At 41.3% G+C, this 17,654-nt stretch overlaps 1 protein-coding gene across 3 annotated transcripts in view; it reads right to left on the bottom strand.

Moving 5' to 3' along the window:
* Positions 1–12,531, bottom strand: part of plrdgb (PITP-less RdgB-like protein) — a 76,659-nt gene extending 64,128 nt beyond the window's left edge. For 2 of the 3 annotated variants that reach the window (XM_058414791.1, XM_058414792.1), the window contains exon 1: positions 12,293–12,530. In XM_058414791.1, the coding sequence (XP_058270774.1) occupies positions 12,293–12,317 (25 nt within the window). In that variant the 5' untranslated portion in view covers positions 12,318–12,530. Of the gene's footprint in view, positions 1–12,292 lie in introns of all 3 variants that reach the window. The other variant, XR_009207186.1, reaches the window with a different exon arrangement.
* Positions 12,532–17,654: the final 5,123 nt, after the last annotated feature.

Here is a 17,654-nt window from a genome sequence, read left to right as displayed (position 1 = left end):
AGCCGCCAGACTCGCTATTCGTTTTCGTACCATGGCTACGTATGAAACTTTCCTTTTTAACCGCCGTCTCCTAGACACTGTGTTCTTGTACTCTTCCTAGCTAGCTGAGTGACTGCACAGACCAGCCTTTATTACTTTTCCTTCAGTGTCAGATGTTTAATGTATGGATTTCTTGTTTGAGTGATTTACAGCGGGGCAGCACGGTGGCTTAGTGGTTAGCACTGCTGCCTCACAGCAAGAAGGTCCTGGGTCTGAATCCCAGGTTTGAACAGGCAGGGGCCTTTCTATGTGGAGTATGCATGTTCTCCCCGTACCTGTGTGGGTTTACTCCGGGTACTCCAGTTTCCGCCCACAGTCCAAAAACATGTACATTAGGTTGATTGGTAATTCTAAATTACCCATAGTAGTGAGTGTGAGTGTGTGTGGTTGTCTGACTATATGTGTGACCCTGTGATGGACTAGTGACCTGTCCAGTGTGTACCCCTGCCTTTCGCCCAATGTGTGCTGGGATAGGCTCCAGCAGATCCCCGTGACCCTGATTAGAAATAAAGCTTGTAGGAAGAAAGAAAGAGAGAAAGAAAGAAAGAACAAAAAAAGGGAAAAAGTAAAGAAAGAAGGAAAAAAAAAAGAAAGAAAGATCTGTCTAATTCTCTAGATGAGGGAATCAGGAGAGTCCAGAAAGCGTTGTTGTGAGTGCGAGTGTTCATTCTAACAAATCAGAAGCCACACCTCCATGTATTATAAAAGCCAAGATTGACTAGCAGGTAGAATCATGAGATTGGAATGAAACCCTGACACCTTCACCTGCTCCAGATCGCTAGTTAAATCCATGCATAAAGACGAGCAGTGCATTCTGGTCATTTTGCGTGTGCGTGATTACTCGGGCGTGGCTGTGGCTGCGCTTTATAGGCACTGAAGATACTTATGTTTAATGTGGTTTGCTCTGACAGATCTCTGCGTCTCTTTTCCATACAGCAACTTTATGGGGGATATATATATACGCCGCGACTGTGTGACTAGCCGCGGCTAGAAACCGGAACACGTTTTCACAGCAAGGCGAACGTGGCGAGGTCACGGGGTCAAATACTTTTAATGAGGAGCGTAAAGGGCACGCTAAGCCCAGAATACGAAGGGAAAGACGAGCAGACGATCTCGTTTCCCTGCTTTTTATATATGTCTTGTATTGTCTTTATTGCTTGAAGTGTAATATCTAATCACATTTAATCAAAAAGAGCTTCAACGTTTCTACGCGAGAGGCTTTTGAAACGATTCTTCTGAAAGATCTCAGAGGTTTTATTCCAACTTGTTATTACATATTCTCCCTTCATCATCACGCGTCATTAAGTCAGGAACTTCTCCTAGTACCTTCTTCTAGTGTCTGAACCTGAAAAACCTCCTGAAACGAACAGCAAGACATTCCAAAGCTCGTACATCACACCCTCAGATCCAAGATAGCAAGTGATCTCGTGCTGTGTTGTTCATCTAGACGTTTCACGATTCATAGGAATGAATAAACGAGTGCTGGCCACCTTATTAGGAACACCTGTCCGTTCATCTGAGGCAATTTTCGGCTCAGCACAGATGTACAGGGCTGGAATTTCAACCTTTTTCTCCGACCTCTTTCACCATCATCCTGCTCGCTAGAGGTTTTTAAGATTTTTTCACCAACTCTTGAGACTGTTGCGCGTGAAAATCCCTAGAGAATTTTCTCAGAATACATCAACCAGCATGGTCAAGGTGCTGATTGTATCAATGAGCAGCTAATAAAGTGGTGGTTGAGTGCAGGTGAAAAGGAACATTTTGCATTTTGATTTCTCTCTCTCTCTCTCTCTCTCTCTCTCTCTCTCTACATAGTGCCTTCTGCAAAGACTTTCATGCAGATTGCAGAATAAAGTGTTTTCATTTGTTCCCCACTCTACTGCTGTCCTTCAGTGGAACACCACACAAAACGAAACGGCTATCTGGAACGGAAAGGAGTTATCGTGTAGCATAGCAGACGTGACGCTGATAACGGCGCCTTCCTGTCCTTGATTTTCCTCTCTCTCTATCTGTCTCTCTCCGTTGGTGGAGGCTGACTGGCGGTGTGCATCTTTCAGCCAACTCTCTTCCATGCATCTCTCACTCCCCCCCCCCGATGTCATGAAGCCATTAGCGCCTGTACCTGTTCCAAACTCCGAGTTCTTTCTCCAAGTGTCACATTATCTCCATTAAATCACCTCGTGCAGGCTGCCAGCTGGAGAGGAAACAGGAAATGAAGTGTGTAAAGAAACGAGCTGTTCAGATGAGCAGGCGCAAGACTATGAAACTTGGACTCGAACAGCTCCAGATGAAATGGCGGTGGTGGATACGAATGTGCAGGGGGAAAAAAACAACCAACTGTGTCCAGCGTATGACAAGGAAGCTAGACTTTTATTTAGGATTCAACTTCTGGCCATGTGGTGGTCCAGCGGCAGGATCCTGTGCTCTCACTGCTGCTGCCCAGGTCCGATTCCTAGCCACTCTCACTGCTGCATCTAAGCCTGGATTAAAGGGTATCTGGGGTAAAACCTGTGCCAAAATGAAATAGATGGATCGGATGATCTGCTGTGTCGACCCTGAACACGGAGCAGCAGAAGGACAACAACTCTGGAGTCAAAATAAAGCACCGGTCCACAGTTTTTGTGGCTTTAAACTCTTTAAATTCATGCAAACTGCAACTGTTTACAATGTGGAATATTTCTTGCATGTGTGTATCATCAATATAGGATGGGTAGGATGGAGAAATAATACGTTACTTAGCTAATCGATTAGAAAGTGAAAAGTCTGTTATTTTCGTTGCCTAGCAACAAGGCTAATAACCTACCTAGTTAAATCACAATACTTTACTACAGAAAAGAGCGATGACGCCAGGACCCCGGCGGCGTAACCCCTCAGAGGAAAGGAAAGCGCTATCCGCCCTATCTGAGGCCAGTTTTGCTCTCAGCTAAAGGGATTCGAACTCACAGCTCATCTCCTGACCACAGGTTGAGCAGGCAGCCATTCAGAAAGCAGAAGTACACCACATCTCAGCATAAGTATTCTACCCCTGGTTTGCTCTGCCCCTGGTTGGAGTCTCGTCACTTGGTGGTGCTCATGGCTGCTCTGACCCCAGGGACTGCTGTGGATAGAACCACTCGGAGACTATCACGCCGTCTCTAAACTGCCGTTGCATCGGTCAGCTTTCGGCAGGAAGGAATCAGTGCTGAGTCTATAATGAACTCAGAAACTACACTGACCTACTAGTTCCTCAGGAGCTCTTGGTTGCACAATGTTCGTGACTATACACTGTTGAAGAAAGGACATTATTTACTGTCCAGTGTCACCCAAATGAGGATGAGGTTCCCTTCTGAGCCTGGTTCCTCTCAAGGTTTCTTTCTCATATCACCTCATGGAGTTTTTCCTTGCTACCGTCACCGCAGGCTTGCTCATTAGGGATAAATGTTAGAGATAAATAGTAACTTTAAACTTTATAATTATTTCTACGATTCTATACTTCTGCTTTGAGACAATGTCCATTGTTAAAAATGGCTGATAGATTTGGCATAGGTTTTACCCCGGATGCCCTTCCTGACGCGACCCTCCCATTTAATCCAGGCTTGGGGCCAGCACTGAGAGTTAACTCTTCAGTGGCTGGGTTAACACCCTGCTCGGGAATCGAACCCAGGCCACGGTTTTCCAAATATAAATTAATAACCTCATATAGAAACTGAAGAATCTTTCTTTCTTTCTTTCTTTCTTTCTGTTACTTCCTCTTGTCTTGTCCATCTGGATCTGCTCGTCACCTGCTGTGTATCTGGAGCAGACCGGCCCTGACACTAAAGATTCGTCTCTGGAGGAACGGAGGGGAGACTGAAAGAAACGTGACGGTGAATTTGTCCGTCTGACTAGCGCACAGATTAATGGAGCTCACCGCTGAGAAATCTCTGCCTGCTGTTAGGAGAGAAAAACTTCATCAGTTAACCAGCGGACAATTAACAAGCTGTTTCAGGATTAGTTTCATTAGAGCAGTGCCTTGAGATGAGAGTGTATATATTTTGGGGAAAGAAAAAATTAGCATTCACACACACACAAAAAAAAAGAAAAAAAAACACTCGAATGAGCAGTCTATTGATTGCAGGTTTTTTCTCAGCTTAAGAATAACGTAACAATAACAGGATAAAAACATTTACATGTAGTTTCATTTAAAAATTCATCATAACATTTCACCACCTTGAAGATTTTTTGAAGATTCTTCCAAAATTTCTCCAAAATGTTTACATTTTCTCCGCCTTGATTTTTTTAATTTGTCCAATTTATTTTTTATCTTTCCACCTTAATTTCTTTAAAAAAAAATTTTTTTTTTATTTCTCCACCTTGAATTTTTAATAATTTCTCCATTTTTTTATTTCTCCACCTTGAAAATTTCTCCAGAATTTCTCCAAAATTTCTCCACCTTGAATTTGTTTGCAAAATTCAAAAACTTTTACAATTTCTCCACCTTGAATTTTTTTCCCCTACCTTGAATTGTTTTCAAAATTTATCCAGAATTTCTCCAAAAGTTTTTACAATTTCTCCACCTTGATTTTTTTTATTTTTTATTTCTCCACCTTGAACATTTTTGCAAATTTCTCCAGAAGTTCTCCAAAATTTCTCCCCCTTGATTTTTTTTTTTTGCAAAAATTCCAAATTTATTTGACATTTTCTCCACCTTTAATTTTCTTTCAAAGTTCAAATATGTTTCGCAATTTCTCCACCTTTTTATTTCTCCATTTCTTTTTTTATTTCTCCACCTTGATTTTTTTTTAATTTCTTCATTTTTTCCATTTCTCCACCTTGAATTCTTTTCAACATTTCTCCAGAATATCTTCAAAAATTTTTACAATTTCTCCACTTCGATTTTTTTTAAATTTCTCCATTTTTTAAAAATTTCTCCACCTTGAATTTTTTTCAACATTTTTCCAGAATTTCTCCAAAATCTTTACAATTTCTCCACCTTGAATTTTTTTAAAAACCTACATTTTTTTATTTCTCCCCTTTGAACTTGTTTAAAAATGTTTCCAAAATTTCTCCAAAATTTTTCTAATTTCTCCACCTTTAACGTAACAATAATGAGATTATTTATTATTTATGAGATTATTATTTAATTTTATTTAAAAATTCATTAGAAAATTTCTCCACCTTGAATGTTTTTTAATTTATCCACCTTTGTGTATTTTTTAACAGCTTTCTTTCCAGTAACCCGAAGCAGCACTACCCTACGGACAGGAAAAAAAAATAAACCCAGGTATATCTGTATCTGTGTTGACGAGGCGTCCAGGTTTCTCTTTACTGAGACACAACACTACAAAACAAACACACAGCTGCTGTTGGCACCTCTGCAGCTGTTATTTCGATACACACGCTCTGATTACACACCAAAGACACATTCACACCGACAGCCGGCACTACACACACTCGGCACACAGCTCACTTACCACGTGTCTCTTCATGGAGCTTCGCTGTAGCTGGGATGTCCCTTACTACTTCCTGCTTTATTTAAAAAAAAAAAAAAAAACTCAATCCTGATTGGTTAATGACATAATCGGAGCTTCTCACCGGCGACTAGACGACTACGCTCATCCCGTTTGATGCGACTGGCTCTGACTGCATCAACTAGATCGAGAGACAAGAAATTAGAGTCTGTTTGATAGGTCAGTTTTATACAGTGGCTGAGAAATATGAAAACAAAATAAGAAATCGGAAACAAAATAATAAATCTAAAAATGTAGCAGTGTAAATCTTCTGTTACTATAACTAAACTATCCACCGTTCAGTATATTGACAGAGAGGAAAAAACGGTTTCACGAGTCTTGTGTACAGATGAATGAATCATAAGGTAAGTATTTTGTACTGTACTGTACAATACACTCACGCAGGAGAGAAACAGAAAGAGATGGAGATAAAAAACACAGATCATGTTAAAGATATTGTCGTATAATCATGTTAAAGATACGCTCTCGTTGTAAGGATTATGACTCAGTTTTTCTTCCCTTCACATATTAGCGTGAACAGGCTTCTGCTCTAAAACTACCCCATTTTCCCATCACCGACAAAAATAAAACTGTATTTCCAGAACAGTGCTTCGGTGCAGTACCAATAAAAGAAAGAAAAGAAAGAAAAGCGCCGGCAGCGTGAGTTTCGTCTGTCAGCTGCTGGTGATCACAGTGATAAGGTGAGAAAGGCCAGGTGTCTAGCATGAGTTGCTGTATTATTACTGGCACTTGTGTGCTGAGATAAACGTGGGCACAGGAACAAGTCATAACGTTCACCTGCGCTGTGAGTTTACGATAATAAAATAAAAATGAAATAAAAAAAACGAGGATTTTCCTTCACTACACTGGCTTTTTTCATGAATTATCTCATCTATAAGAAGCAGAAGATCACAAAACTCTGTGTGTTCTTTGCACAGGAGCTCCGTAACGTAACATCGGAGTATGTGAGAAAATACAACGTAAGAGCCGTCTTTACTTCCTCGAATAAACGGGACATGATGCCAATCGACTCGTGAATCGAAAATGAGGTAATGACTGACGCCTCAGTCTAGAAGCTCCACCCAACACCACCACTGCCACACCCACTTCCCCATCCCACCGTCTCGCATGCTCCTGATTGGACTTGAGGGTTGGCTATGTGCTCAAATCAGATCTATTGACGTGTTCAACTTTACGTTACAACGAGTACTGTTTACACAGGTAACGTCAATGACAGATTTATTAGGGATGTTTATTAGGAAATTCATCTAGAAATGATCCAAAATATATACACCACGATCAGGCCATGAATAACACTGATTATCTCATCATGCCGGTAGAGGCAGTGTCTTGCTTTGGGCAATGTTCTGCTGACATACCTTCGGTCCTGCCATCCATGTGGATGTTACTTTGACACGTACCACCTACCTAAGCAGTGTTGCAAACCATATACACCCTTTCATGGAGATGGTATTCCCTTATGGCTGTGGCCTCTTTCAGCAGGATAATGCACCGTGCCACAAAGCGAAAATACTTCAGGAATGGTTTGATGGCCACAACAAACGAGTTTGAGGTGTTGACTTGATCTTTAAATTTCCCCCATCTCAATCCAATCGAGCATCTGTGGGATGTGCTGGACAAACAAGTCCGATCCATGGAGGCCCCACCTTGCAACTTAGAGGATTTAAAGGATCTGCTGCTAACAATCTTGGTGCCAGATACCACAGCACACCTTCAGGGATCTAGTGGAGTCCATGCCTCGATGGATCAGGGCTGTTTTGTCAGCAAAATGGGGACCCACACAATATTAGGCAGGTAGAAATAAAAAAAAAAAGAAATAGAAATAGCCTTTATTTGTCACATACATTACAGCACAGTGAAATTCTTTCTTCACATATCCCAGCCTTGGAGGTTGGGGTCAGAGCACAGGGTCAGCCATGATACAGCGCCCCTGGAGCAGAGAGGATTAAGGGCCTTACTCAAGGGCCAAACAGTGGCAATTTGGCAGTGCTGGGGCTTGAACCCCCGATCTTCCAGCCAACGACCCAGTGCCTTAACCACTTGAACCACCACCGCAGGTGATCATAATGTTATGCCTGATCAGAATGATAATTCTAAAAAGGGGAATGCTAGTAATATGATCATGAACTAATCCCTCAATCAACCCAAATATGGCGTGAAACCATTTTCGGTTCCAGATGATGTTTTATTTGAGCCATGAATCGCAAACTGAGCCAAAGAACAGATGCATTTCCTGCTGAAATGTTGTGTGTTATGAATATTTCCTCTTTTCATTTGGCTGATGATTTAAATCCAAAGTGACTTATAACTGGGCCAGTAAGCAGCTCGCTCAAGGGCTGAACAGCGGCAGCTTGGTGGTGCTGGGATTCGAAGCCCAAACACTGAATGCATACTTAAAATGTTTTTTAACTAATTATTTATACGAGCCCATCTAATCGTTTATTTGGCGAAAGCTCCACTGGCTGATTTTTTTTAAAGATTTCTACACACACACTCAGAAAGGCACTTGTTTTCTTTATTCTGCATTTCAGACCTATAAAAGAAAGTTTACGAGGATGTTTTCAGCTCTACACCTCCCTCTCTCAGCCAGTGTAGGGGTTTTTTCCTCACATCAATCGTGTGCAGCATAAAAGTGATCAAACCAAGCCACAAGAAACCAAAGTATCATTTAATAGGTGCCTTGAAATGTAATCCCCGCTGAGGCTGTTTCATAAAAATCGTTTGTTTTGGGTAAAAGAGAGCCGTCAAAAGGCTTTGTCTTTGAAAAAGCAGAACAAAAGCTTCAGACGGTCCAGCTGTCCTCGCATGATTAACCTCTCTAACAAGTGTATCATAAATAACAGACGTCCAGAGATGCACACAGAGCTTTTATTTGTTCTCTCAGCACCTGCTACCTCAATGGTTGTATGAACAGGAAACAAACTTCTACACGACTCACTTTTGTGATTTCCGTCTCGTTTTTGGATCTATGTGTTAATCTAAATTTCTTTATTATTGTTAGATTCAACACTGAACATACAGTACGTCAGTGTTCGCACTTTTATACTCGTTCTATTTGTACGGCTAGATTGATGACCAACAGCTACTTGGAGATTTATAAGGCGCTCGGTCAGTTCTGCATTCCAAGATCAGTCATGTTCAAAATTCTCATCAAACCGCGATGAGAAGTGCAAGCGCATAACCTGCGACGGCAATTTTATTAAAAGCTCAGTGCGGTCCGGTCGCAACAGGAAATCACCGTAATCTCCATTTTTGTCAGGAGCCATACTTACCGAGTCGGATGGTAATTAAGGGTGACATATCTGTTGAAACATCATTTCATATTTTCTCTTTATCGCTCGCCTTCGCTCAGAAGCTGTGGGAAAGTGCCTCGTATAGTTATACGTGCCCACACACACACACACACACACACAGGGCTGTCACATTCTGAGGCCCATCAACTGGCATAATTAGATAATCCATGCTATGCTACACCTAATAACCTTAACCTTAACATCAAAAAACTTAAATGAAGTGTTTAGGCTTTATTTATTTATTTACTTACAAATAAATAAAAATTTGATGTTTTATTTTGAAAAAAAAAATCACTTTACCAGAGAAACGTCCCCCATAAGGTTAGATATATCTGTCCTTGTAAACAACACATAAACACACACATACACACACTTTCTGTAGCTTTGTTTTGTTGTTCTTTTATTATTACCGATTTGACGACATTTACAGCAGCAGTTCTAACACTAAATAAAACACCGGCTTCGTGTTTGCCGTTTGCTTCTACATGAGCCGGCTCGAGTGAAACCAGATACACGAGTTAATTAAAAGCACTGAAACCCATCTGATAGGCACAGGGCACGTTATTGGATGTTCCGATGCACCGCTATGAGATGATGGGATATGTTTACAGACGATTCCACCTCAACGGTGTTCCTCACTTCTGGTTCCAAGACTCTCTGACAGATCCGGCGTGTAAACAGCTACATGTCAAACAAGCCGTGATGCACATCCATACCTGAAATAGCGTCTCACATCTGTATCTTATTATAGCAGCAGGTCTAAATAAGGTCAAAGAGATAAGCAAATGCTCTGCTCTGAACCCCAGAGTTCTCTCACTGTGTTTTCTAACAGTTTTCTCTCAGTTTTCTCACAGTTTTTTCTCAAAGTTTTCTCTTAGTTTACACACAGTTTTCTCTCAGTTTTCTCTCAGGATTTTCTCTCAGTTTTCTCACAGTTTTCTCACAGTTTTCTGACAGAGATTTTTCTGAGAGAATTCTCTTACAGTTTTCTCAGAGATTTCTCACAGAATTTTCTCTCCGAGTTTTCTCTCGGTTTTCTCACTGTTTTCTTCCAGAGTTTTCCATCAGAGTTTTCCATCAGAGTTTTCTCTCAGAGTTTTCTCTCAGAGTTTTCTCTCAGAGTTTTCTCTCAGAGTTTTCTCTCAGAGTTTGCTCACAGAATTTTCTCTCAGAGAATTCTCTTACAGTTTTCTCTCAGAGAATTCTCACAGAATTTTCTCTCAGAATTTTCTCTCAGAGTTTTCTCTCAGAGTTCTATCTTAGAGTTTTTCTCTCAGAGTTTTCTCACAGTTTTCTCTCAGAGTTTTCTCACAGTTTTCTTTCAGAGTTTTCTTTCAGTTTTCTCTCAAAATGTTTCTCACAGTTTCTCTAAGGATTATACCTCAGAGTTTTCTCTTACAGTTTTCTCAGAGAGATTTCTTACAGGATTCTTACAGGAGAATTCTCTCCGAGAATTCTCTCGGTACTCTCACAGTTTTTCTCCCAGAGTTCTCTCTCAGAGTTTTCTCACAGTTTTCTCAACGAGTTCTCTCTTAGGGTTTTCTTTCAGAGTTTTCTTTCAGTTTTCCCACAGAATTTTCTCTCAGTTTTCTCTCAGGATTTTCCCTTAGAGTTTTCTATCAGTTTTCTCAGAGTTCTCTCACCATGTTTTCTCTCAGAGTTCTCTTTAGAGTTCTCTCTTACGGTTTTCTTTCAGATTTTCTCACAGAGATTTCTCTCATAATATCCTCTCAAAAATTTCTCTCAGAGTTTTCTCTCAGTGTTCTCGCAGTTTTCTCGCCGAGTTTTCTCTCAGAATTTTCTCTCACTGTTTTCGCTCACAGTTTTCTCTCAGATTTCTCTCTCACAGTTTTCTCTCAGTGTTCTCTTTAGAGTTCTCTTTAGAGTTCTCTCTTAGGATTTTCTCTCAGAGTTCTCTCTCATGGTTCCCACCAGGACACAGCTGACACATCTGAATGGTCGATAAAATGATACTACTTAATCTTACTGACAGAGAAGCCCCAGTGTATGAAGACAGAATAATTGTCCCCTAGCCGATAAAACTCTCCTTCGGAGACGTGCCGGTCACACGGCCACGCACTTACACAAATCCTACCATCTTCAAAAGCAATAAACTCTAGTCATTTATTATCCCAATAAAGAGATAGTTCAAAAAGGGTTGACACAAAGCCAAAAATCATACCAGCATTGTATGATTTCTGCTAACAATATGCTACTGTAGAGCAGGACACGCCCCCGGGGAGAGGGACATATAAACTAAAGAGAGCATTTCATTGGACACTGATAAGACTAGTACACAATATTGGATGGTGATCAGACAATGGGGATCGATGCATAATTTAAAATGAATCAAGAAAATAGTCAGTGGTATCGCGTTATATCAAATTGTCACCTTAGGAACCGAACCTTGCCTCGAACCGTCATATCGTAGCAGACTGAGTGATATCAAACATCAAAACTCATTGTATCGGATTCATTATGGTATGATAAATAGGTTGAATTTTAAGACAAACTTGAAGCAAGAATATTTCCTAATCTGTTTTTTTTTTGTTTGTTTGTTTCTGGCTATACTGGTGTCCATAACACTGTGCAACATCAATCGCACTTTAAACTTGTTAAGGTGTAAAAGATGTCAAGTGTATGATGACCTGAATCCATCCATTTGTTATACCCGCTTTATTCCTAATTAGGGTCACGGATCTGCTGGAGCCTATTCCAGCACACATTGGGCAGGGGTACACCCTGGACAGGTCACCAGTCCATCACAGGGCCACATATAGACAGACAACCACACACACTCACACTCACTCCTATGGGCAATTTAGAATCACCATTCAACCTAATGTACATGTTTTTGGACTGTCGGAGGAAACCAGAGTAAACCCACGCAGGCAGGGGGAGAACATGCAAACTCCACACAGAAAGACCCCTGCCTGTTCGAACCCGGGATCATAAATGTTTATTACATCTGCACACCTAAGACAAAGTTACACAGGTCGAGTCCAGTTAATAAAGGAATATCTTTAAAGAGAAAAGAGGAAGCTGGAATATGATCCTGAGTCGTTTCCTACATGAAGGTCAGAAGAACTTTGACACACACACACACACAAAAAAAAAAATCCAGATGTTCGTGTACTGTGTGAGAACGTGTGTGTAGAGTTACAGCGTTACTGTAACACACTCCGTCTTTGATCCCAGCGAGAAATGGACATTTTGACTCATGTTCCTCTTTGAGCGCGTATGTAATGAATTGGCATGGACTGCCTTTTCCTGCCTCAAACATATGCCTCCTCACACGGGCTTGGCTGAAATGTCAGTGCGTCACCCTGTGTAACATCGGTGCCCGTAAAACACACCGGGGCATTCCAGCAGTCCCCGCCATTAAACACCGTGTCTGTCATCGGTGCACGTGAAGCTTTTCAACTCAAACGCTCGTGAATGTCTAGACAGCAAAAAATATATACATCTTACCTTTCTCTCGTATCTCTTTCGCCATCCTGGTCCGCGTGTGCTTATGCGTGTGTGTGTGTGCGTGCGTGTTTGTATGCGTCCGCAAGCGCGCGCGCGAGTGTGTGTGTGTGTGTGTACCCAGCTGCAAAAAAGTGTCCCTGGTTCTCGTGCTCTGTCGGAGCGCGCGCCTGTCACTGCAACACTTTCCCGCCCAACATCCTCTCAAAGCCGGTTTCCTCAATCACAGGTAACCACCGAAAGTTAATGACACACTCCCGATGCTCTGCGCGCAACTACGGGCGACCAATCAACTGCGCCGAGCCGTAGGTCTGTCCAATCAATTCCCAGGTTCGATTCTCATCAACCAATCAGCGTTCGGCGGAGGCTCGGTTACTCATTCTTGAGAGAACTCTGAAGTCAGCACCGGGGACTCTGTCACTCCCACACCGTCATGCTATATATATATATATATATAATTATGAAACGTTATATGCTTGGCTCATTTTCTTTCCTAACTAATTTACTGTACTACACACGTGACACAGGTTAAGCTCCGGTCATTACAGTGACTTACAGTGGTCAGTGATGACACAAATCAAACAGGTGAACCCACTCTAGATTACATGACTTGCATGTCTACACAGGTATTTCCCCAGCCTTTTGTGAGTCTGAGTGGAGATCGAGGTTCATGAGCGTGGGTGGAGCTAAGGGGTGGGCAAGGGGTGCCATGACTGACCTTTGAACACTCTTCTGGGTCTTGCCTTCTCACCTCACCTTTGCCCTCATCGCAAATAAATGCTTGTGGACCAGTACTCATTAGCTAGTCCAAGGCTGTATAGTCAATATACAAAACAAGACAAAAAGACAGAACAAAAGACAAAACAAAACGTGTATCCAGTTTTTACATGTTAGATACACTGCCAGTTGTCATGGGTTATTGATTTTGGAGCAACACCATGATGGACATCTGCACAAGATGACGATCTTAAGGCTGGGATCTTACACAGGCTATACACAGGCAAAGAGGCCACACACTGTGTCGTTATTAAAAAGTATTTTGCCTCACCTCAAAGTAATCATTAAATTTAACCTGGCAACCCCTCTGTAGATAAAGATCTGCTCACACCCCTGTTTAAGCATTTTACTATTCCCCAAAAACATTCAAAACTAGCTCTGACATTATTATAAATCTCAGCTTTCCAAAGTTAATATGACTCACGAACCGCTCCGATGCAACCCCGTGGGTTTAAAAGTGCTTGGAATTTTAAATTATTTTTAATTGAACCAAGTCGATTAATACTCTTTGTGCTAACGCATTCTGATCTTAAAACCACCGCTTAAATCTGTGAAGTCTCTCTCACCAAGCAAACCAGTCATTTGAAACCTAATTAGACTAATTGCTTTATAGGAGCTTGAACTCTCTGATGTAACGCAGATGCCCTCATCATCCCTATTAACAGACGACTTGCAGTGGACGTTTTAATGATCCGTGTATTGCAAGTAAAATCAAACGTGCTGGAAAAGTCATATGAGAGCTAGCAACAGCGAAGAAAACCACATGTGCAGAGGGGAAAAAAAGGCACCATAGCAACTGTAGCCTTAGAAATGCTTTTCAAGTGCGAAAGAATGACATAAACAGACCATTTTCTTGCACCGAGAAGTGATCTGTGGCAACCTTAAATAGTAGTCAAGGACCGTGGATACAGGAGGCTAAAAAAGCTGATGACCCCAGGCATTATCTTCTCCTATCGTCTCAGCAGTTAATGCCCATTGATTTGAGTCGGCACAGAGCTGAAGATCTCACTGAGCTCTAGTGCTCTCTTGCGTCACGATGGTGAGACATCAGTGTGACGCAAGGCAGCAAATACCAGCCTGAGGTCTGTGCCAAGTGAGAGTGGCCAAAAATCCTTTTTTCTACAGTCCTGCCATTCAAATGTCAGTCCATATAAATGTTGTCTCGAGGACCAGCATTGCAATCTGAATGATCTAGTAATCCAAATTTATTCGCGGAATAAAGCACAACATTCATTCCTTATGAACATTTATTTCCGAATTCTTGTGTGGACTCTTTAATTCCACTCGATATGGGAGGCTTGGGGAGGGGGGTCATTGTCAGTACTGTCCACTATGCACCTTAACACAAGACTCTCTGATTTGCACAGGACCCTTTAAAAGACTCTTAAACCTTATTACCTTTAAAATTTTAGTATTTAGTATTTTTTTAGTATTTATTGCATACCTTATTACCTATGTTTGTGGATACTACTGAAAGTTGTATCTATCTATCTATCTATCTATCTATCTATCTATCTATCTATCTATCTATCTATCTATCTATCTATCTATCTATCTATCTACCTACCTACCTGCTGTAAACATCATGTCAGACAGATATCCTTGCTTTTTTCCCATTTCTTAGAAACATCACGCAACTGGTGTTTTTGCTACTGACCACATAGTAGCAGTTTGACCAATTTTACCATTCGTTTGTCTTCAGTAATCGCTTTAACCTGGTCAGGATCACAAAAACTAGGGCCAATTTACAGATATGGGGAACACGTACAAACTCTACAAAGCTCAGTATCAATACGAGGAACCTTTGAGACATGAGGCGGCAGTGTGACTTAATGCATTGCCTGGTTACCAATTTCTTCCTTAATTAAAGCAAGTCCTTGGTGCATGTATTTCTTTACACTTAAATGGAAGGCCTGCAAATCAATGTGTTCAAATCTCCAAGGATCTCTGTACATGTAACAAAGACTGTACACTTCTATCCCTTGTATAACCTTAAAATTTCTCTCTCTTTTTTTCTTTAAATGAGCCAATGCTGTCTGATACTCTTGTATTCCCTTGTGAAGACCAGTTATTTGGGGTGATACTTCTAGCAAAGCGATTCTTGCTACACTTCAACCTCCCACACGTCTCACGAGAGACGAGAGTGAAAGGTTGCAAAAGGAAATTGAGGTTTCCAAACCATCCACGGTGACCTGGTTTATGAATAAAATATACAGTTGTCTATTTTGTGTGTGTGTGTGTGTGTGTGTGTTGTTGCAAGTGAACATCTTGTAATGCAAGATCGATATCAAGCCCAGAGGTGTTTGCGAAGGTTGTGTACGCGAGTTTGTTGTTTCTCATGCTGCAACACATACCACTCACTCCCTGCTGATGACCAAGTACAAGAGAATCTTCATATTCCTCCAGGCATGTCATGCATACTTGTTATTTATTTATTTATTTATTTATTTATTCTTCAATACACCCACTCAGAGTTCAAAACATGCCACTCATAAACCACTCAAACTACTGTGAAAGAATCACAATTAGTTTAAGGCTGCATTAAGCCTACTGCGAGCATTATAACTCATCCCACACTCTTAGGGGAAAGAAAAACAACACAAGCAAACACTTAACTGGACTTATATATCACAAGGGTTGTTACTTTTAAGCTTTTACAGTTTTAATGTGAATGTAGTGGACTTTAAGGACCAGCATTAGGGTATACTACATGCATCCTTTCCCAGTAAAAGGACCAGCATTAGGGTATACTACATGCATCTTTTCCAGTAAAAGACTCCGAACATCCTCAAAGTTGCCTCTATTGAACATCAGCAGCATTAAAGATGGTGATACGGTGTATGAAAGCAAACCGGGAACGAATATGAATTACAGTTGCCTTAATATGTAACTTTAAATTGATGTAATTGTAGGACTGGTGTTTGGATTGGCTTTAACGTTTCGATTCTTGACGCTGCTGTGGATCGTAGTGAACCGAATTGGCCGCTCTTCCTGATTGCAGGGGATCTTAATCACTATCTTTCTCTCTACTGTCAATCACAGCAACACTAGATCATGTGAGGGCTCATGTATGTGGAAGAGGGCAGTCTGCGCTTGCCTCTGCTTGTGTTACTCTTCTCTGTGATGCAGCGACAGCAGCAGTCGTGTGATAGACGGGTGTTAATTAGCAAGTGATCAAATTAAGGAATAAATTTTGTTCCGTTCAGTAGAAGTGCACATTTAGTATTTTAACATAAACAGGACATTTGTTTATTTATGCGGTTACTATGTAGGTTGAGATGCAAATTAGTGACCAACCAGAGAGCTCAGACTGACAGCATATGGCTAGGGGAAAAAAATAAGTCCTTTTGTCATCACCATGATCACAAGAGGAGTAATGTGAAGCATAGACAATGTCTGTGCTGTGATCATAAGCGTAGATGGTTCTAGAAAGCAAAAGCAATAACACAAAAGGGCAAAAAATGAAATAAAAACACCAGGCGGCAAGCACAAGAGGCAACGATGAAGGCAGGAAGCTTTACTGCGTATGTGTAGGTCAAAAAGAATCTTTTCGGAAAAGCACCTCTACCAAACCACATCTATGAGAGAATCGGCGCAGTGCTGACGTCAAAAGCTTCCCCTCTCTCTCTCTCTCTTTGGCCTGATGCTATTTTTAGGCTCTCATCAGTACCGAGTGAAAGGTTGGGTGGCTGTTCTCTCAGTGTTTTTTTTAATTATCCATAGTCACATCTGAGTAATCTGTAGCGATGCCCAGTGCTCCGGTTCGGGTCTGAGCACCAAACAAATTAGTGTCATCAATTTCTGTAGCGCTTCTTATTGTTATACAAAAGCAATTAATATTAAGTGGAAATCATTCAACTTTGAAGAATATTAATTAAGCTGGAGAATATTCGCCTGATCCGTACACAGCAGCGACATAGACAAATACACTATGTTGCCAAAAGTTTTGGGACGCCTGCCTGTACATGCACATGGATATAATATGGAGTTGTACCGTCCTTTGCAGCTAGAACAGCTTCAACTCTTCTGGGAAGGCTTTCCACATGGTTAAGGAGTGTGTTTATGGGAATTTTTGACCATTCCTCTCTAGAAGCGCATTTGTGAGGTCACACACTGATGTTGGATGAGAAGGTCTGTCTCACAGTCTCCGCTCTAATTCATCAGCAAAGGTGTTCTATCAGGTTGAGGTCAGGACTCTGTGAAGTTCCTCCACACCAAACTCGCTCATCCATGTCTTTATGGACTTTGCTTTGTGCACTGGTGTGCAGTCATGTTGGAACAGGAAGGGGTCATCCCCAAACTGTTCCCACAAAGTTGGGAGGATGAAATTGTCCAAAATGTCTTGGTATGCTGAAGCATTAAGAGTTCCTTAAGGGGTGTCCCAAAACCTTTGGCAATATAAGCGTATATCGGCTTCGTCTCAGCATCTTGCATGGATTTAATTTCTTTTTATGACCGATAATCCAGACCAGTTTGGGTCGCACTTTTGTGTGTATCCTAGTGTCCATCCTGTTGCTTAAACAAAACTCCAGGAAATGTCTTCGGTGAATCAGTAGAGTTGATAATGAGTGTAATAATGAGCCCTTCA

This window comes from Hemibagrus wyckioides, linkage group LG18, assembly GCF_019097595.1.
Source record: "Hemibagrus wyckioides isolate EC202008001 linkage group LG18, SWU_Hwy_1.0, whole genome shotgun sequence".
Lineage (NCBI taxonomy): Eukaryota > Metazoa > Chordata > Actinopteri > Siluriformes > Bagridae > Hemibagrus > Hemibagrus wyckioides.
This window is presented reverse-complemented; position numbering and strand designations above follow the sequence as displayed.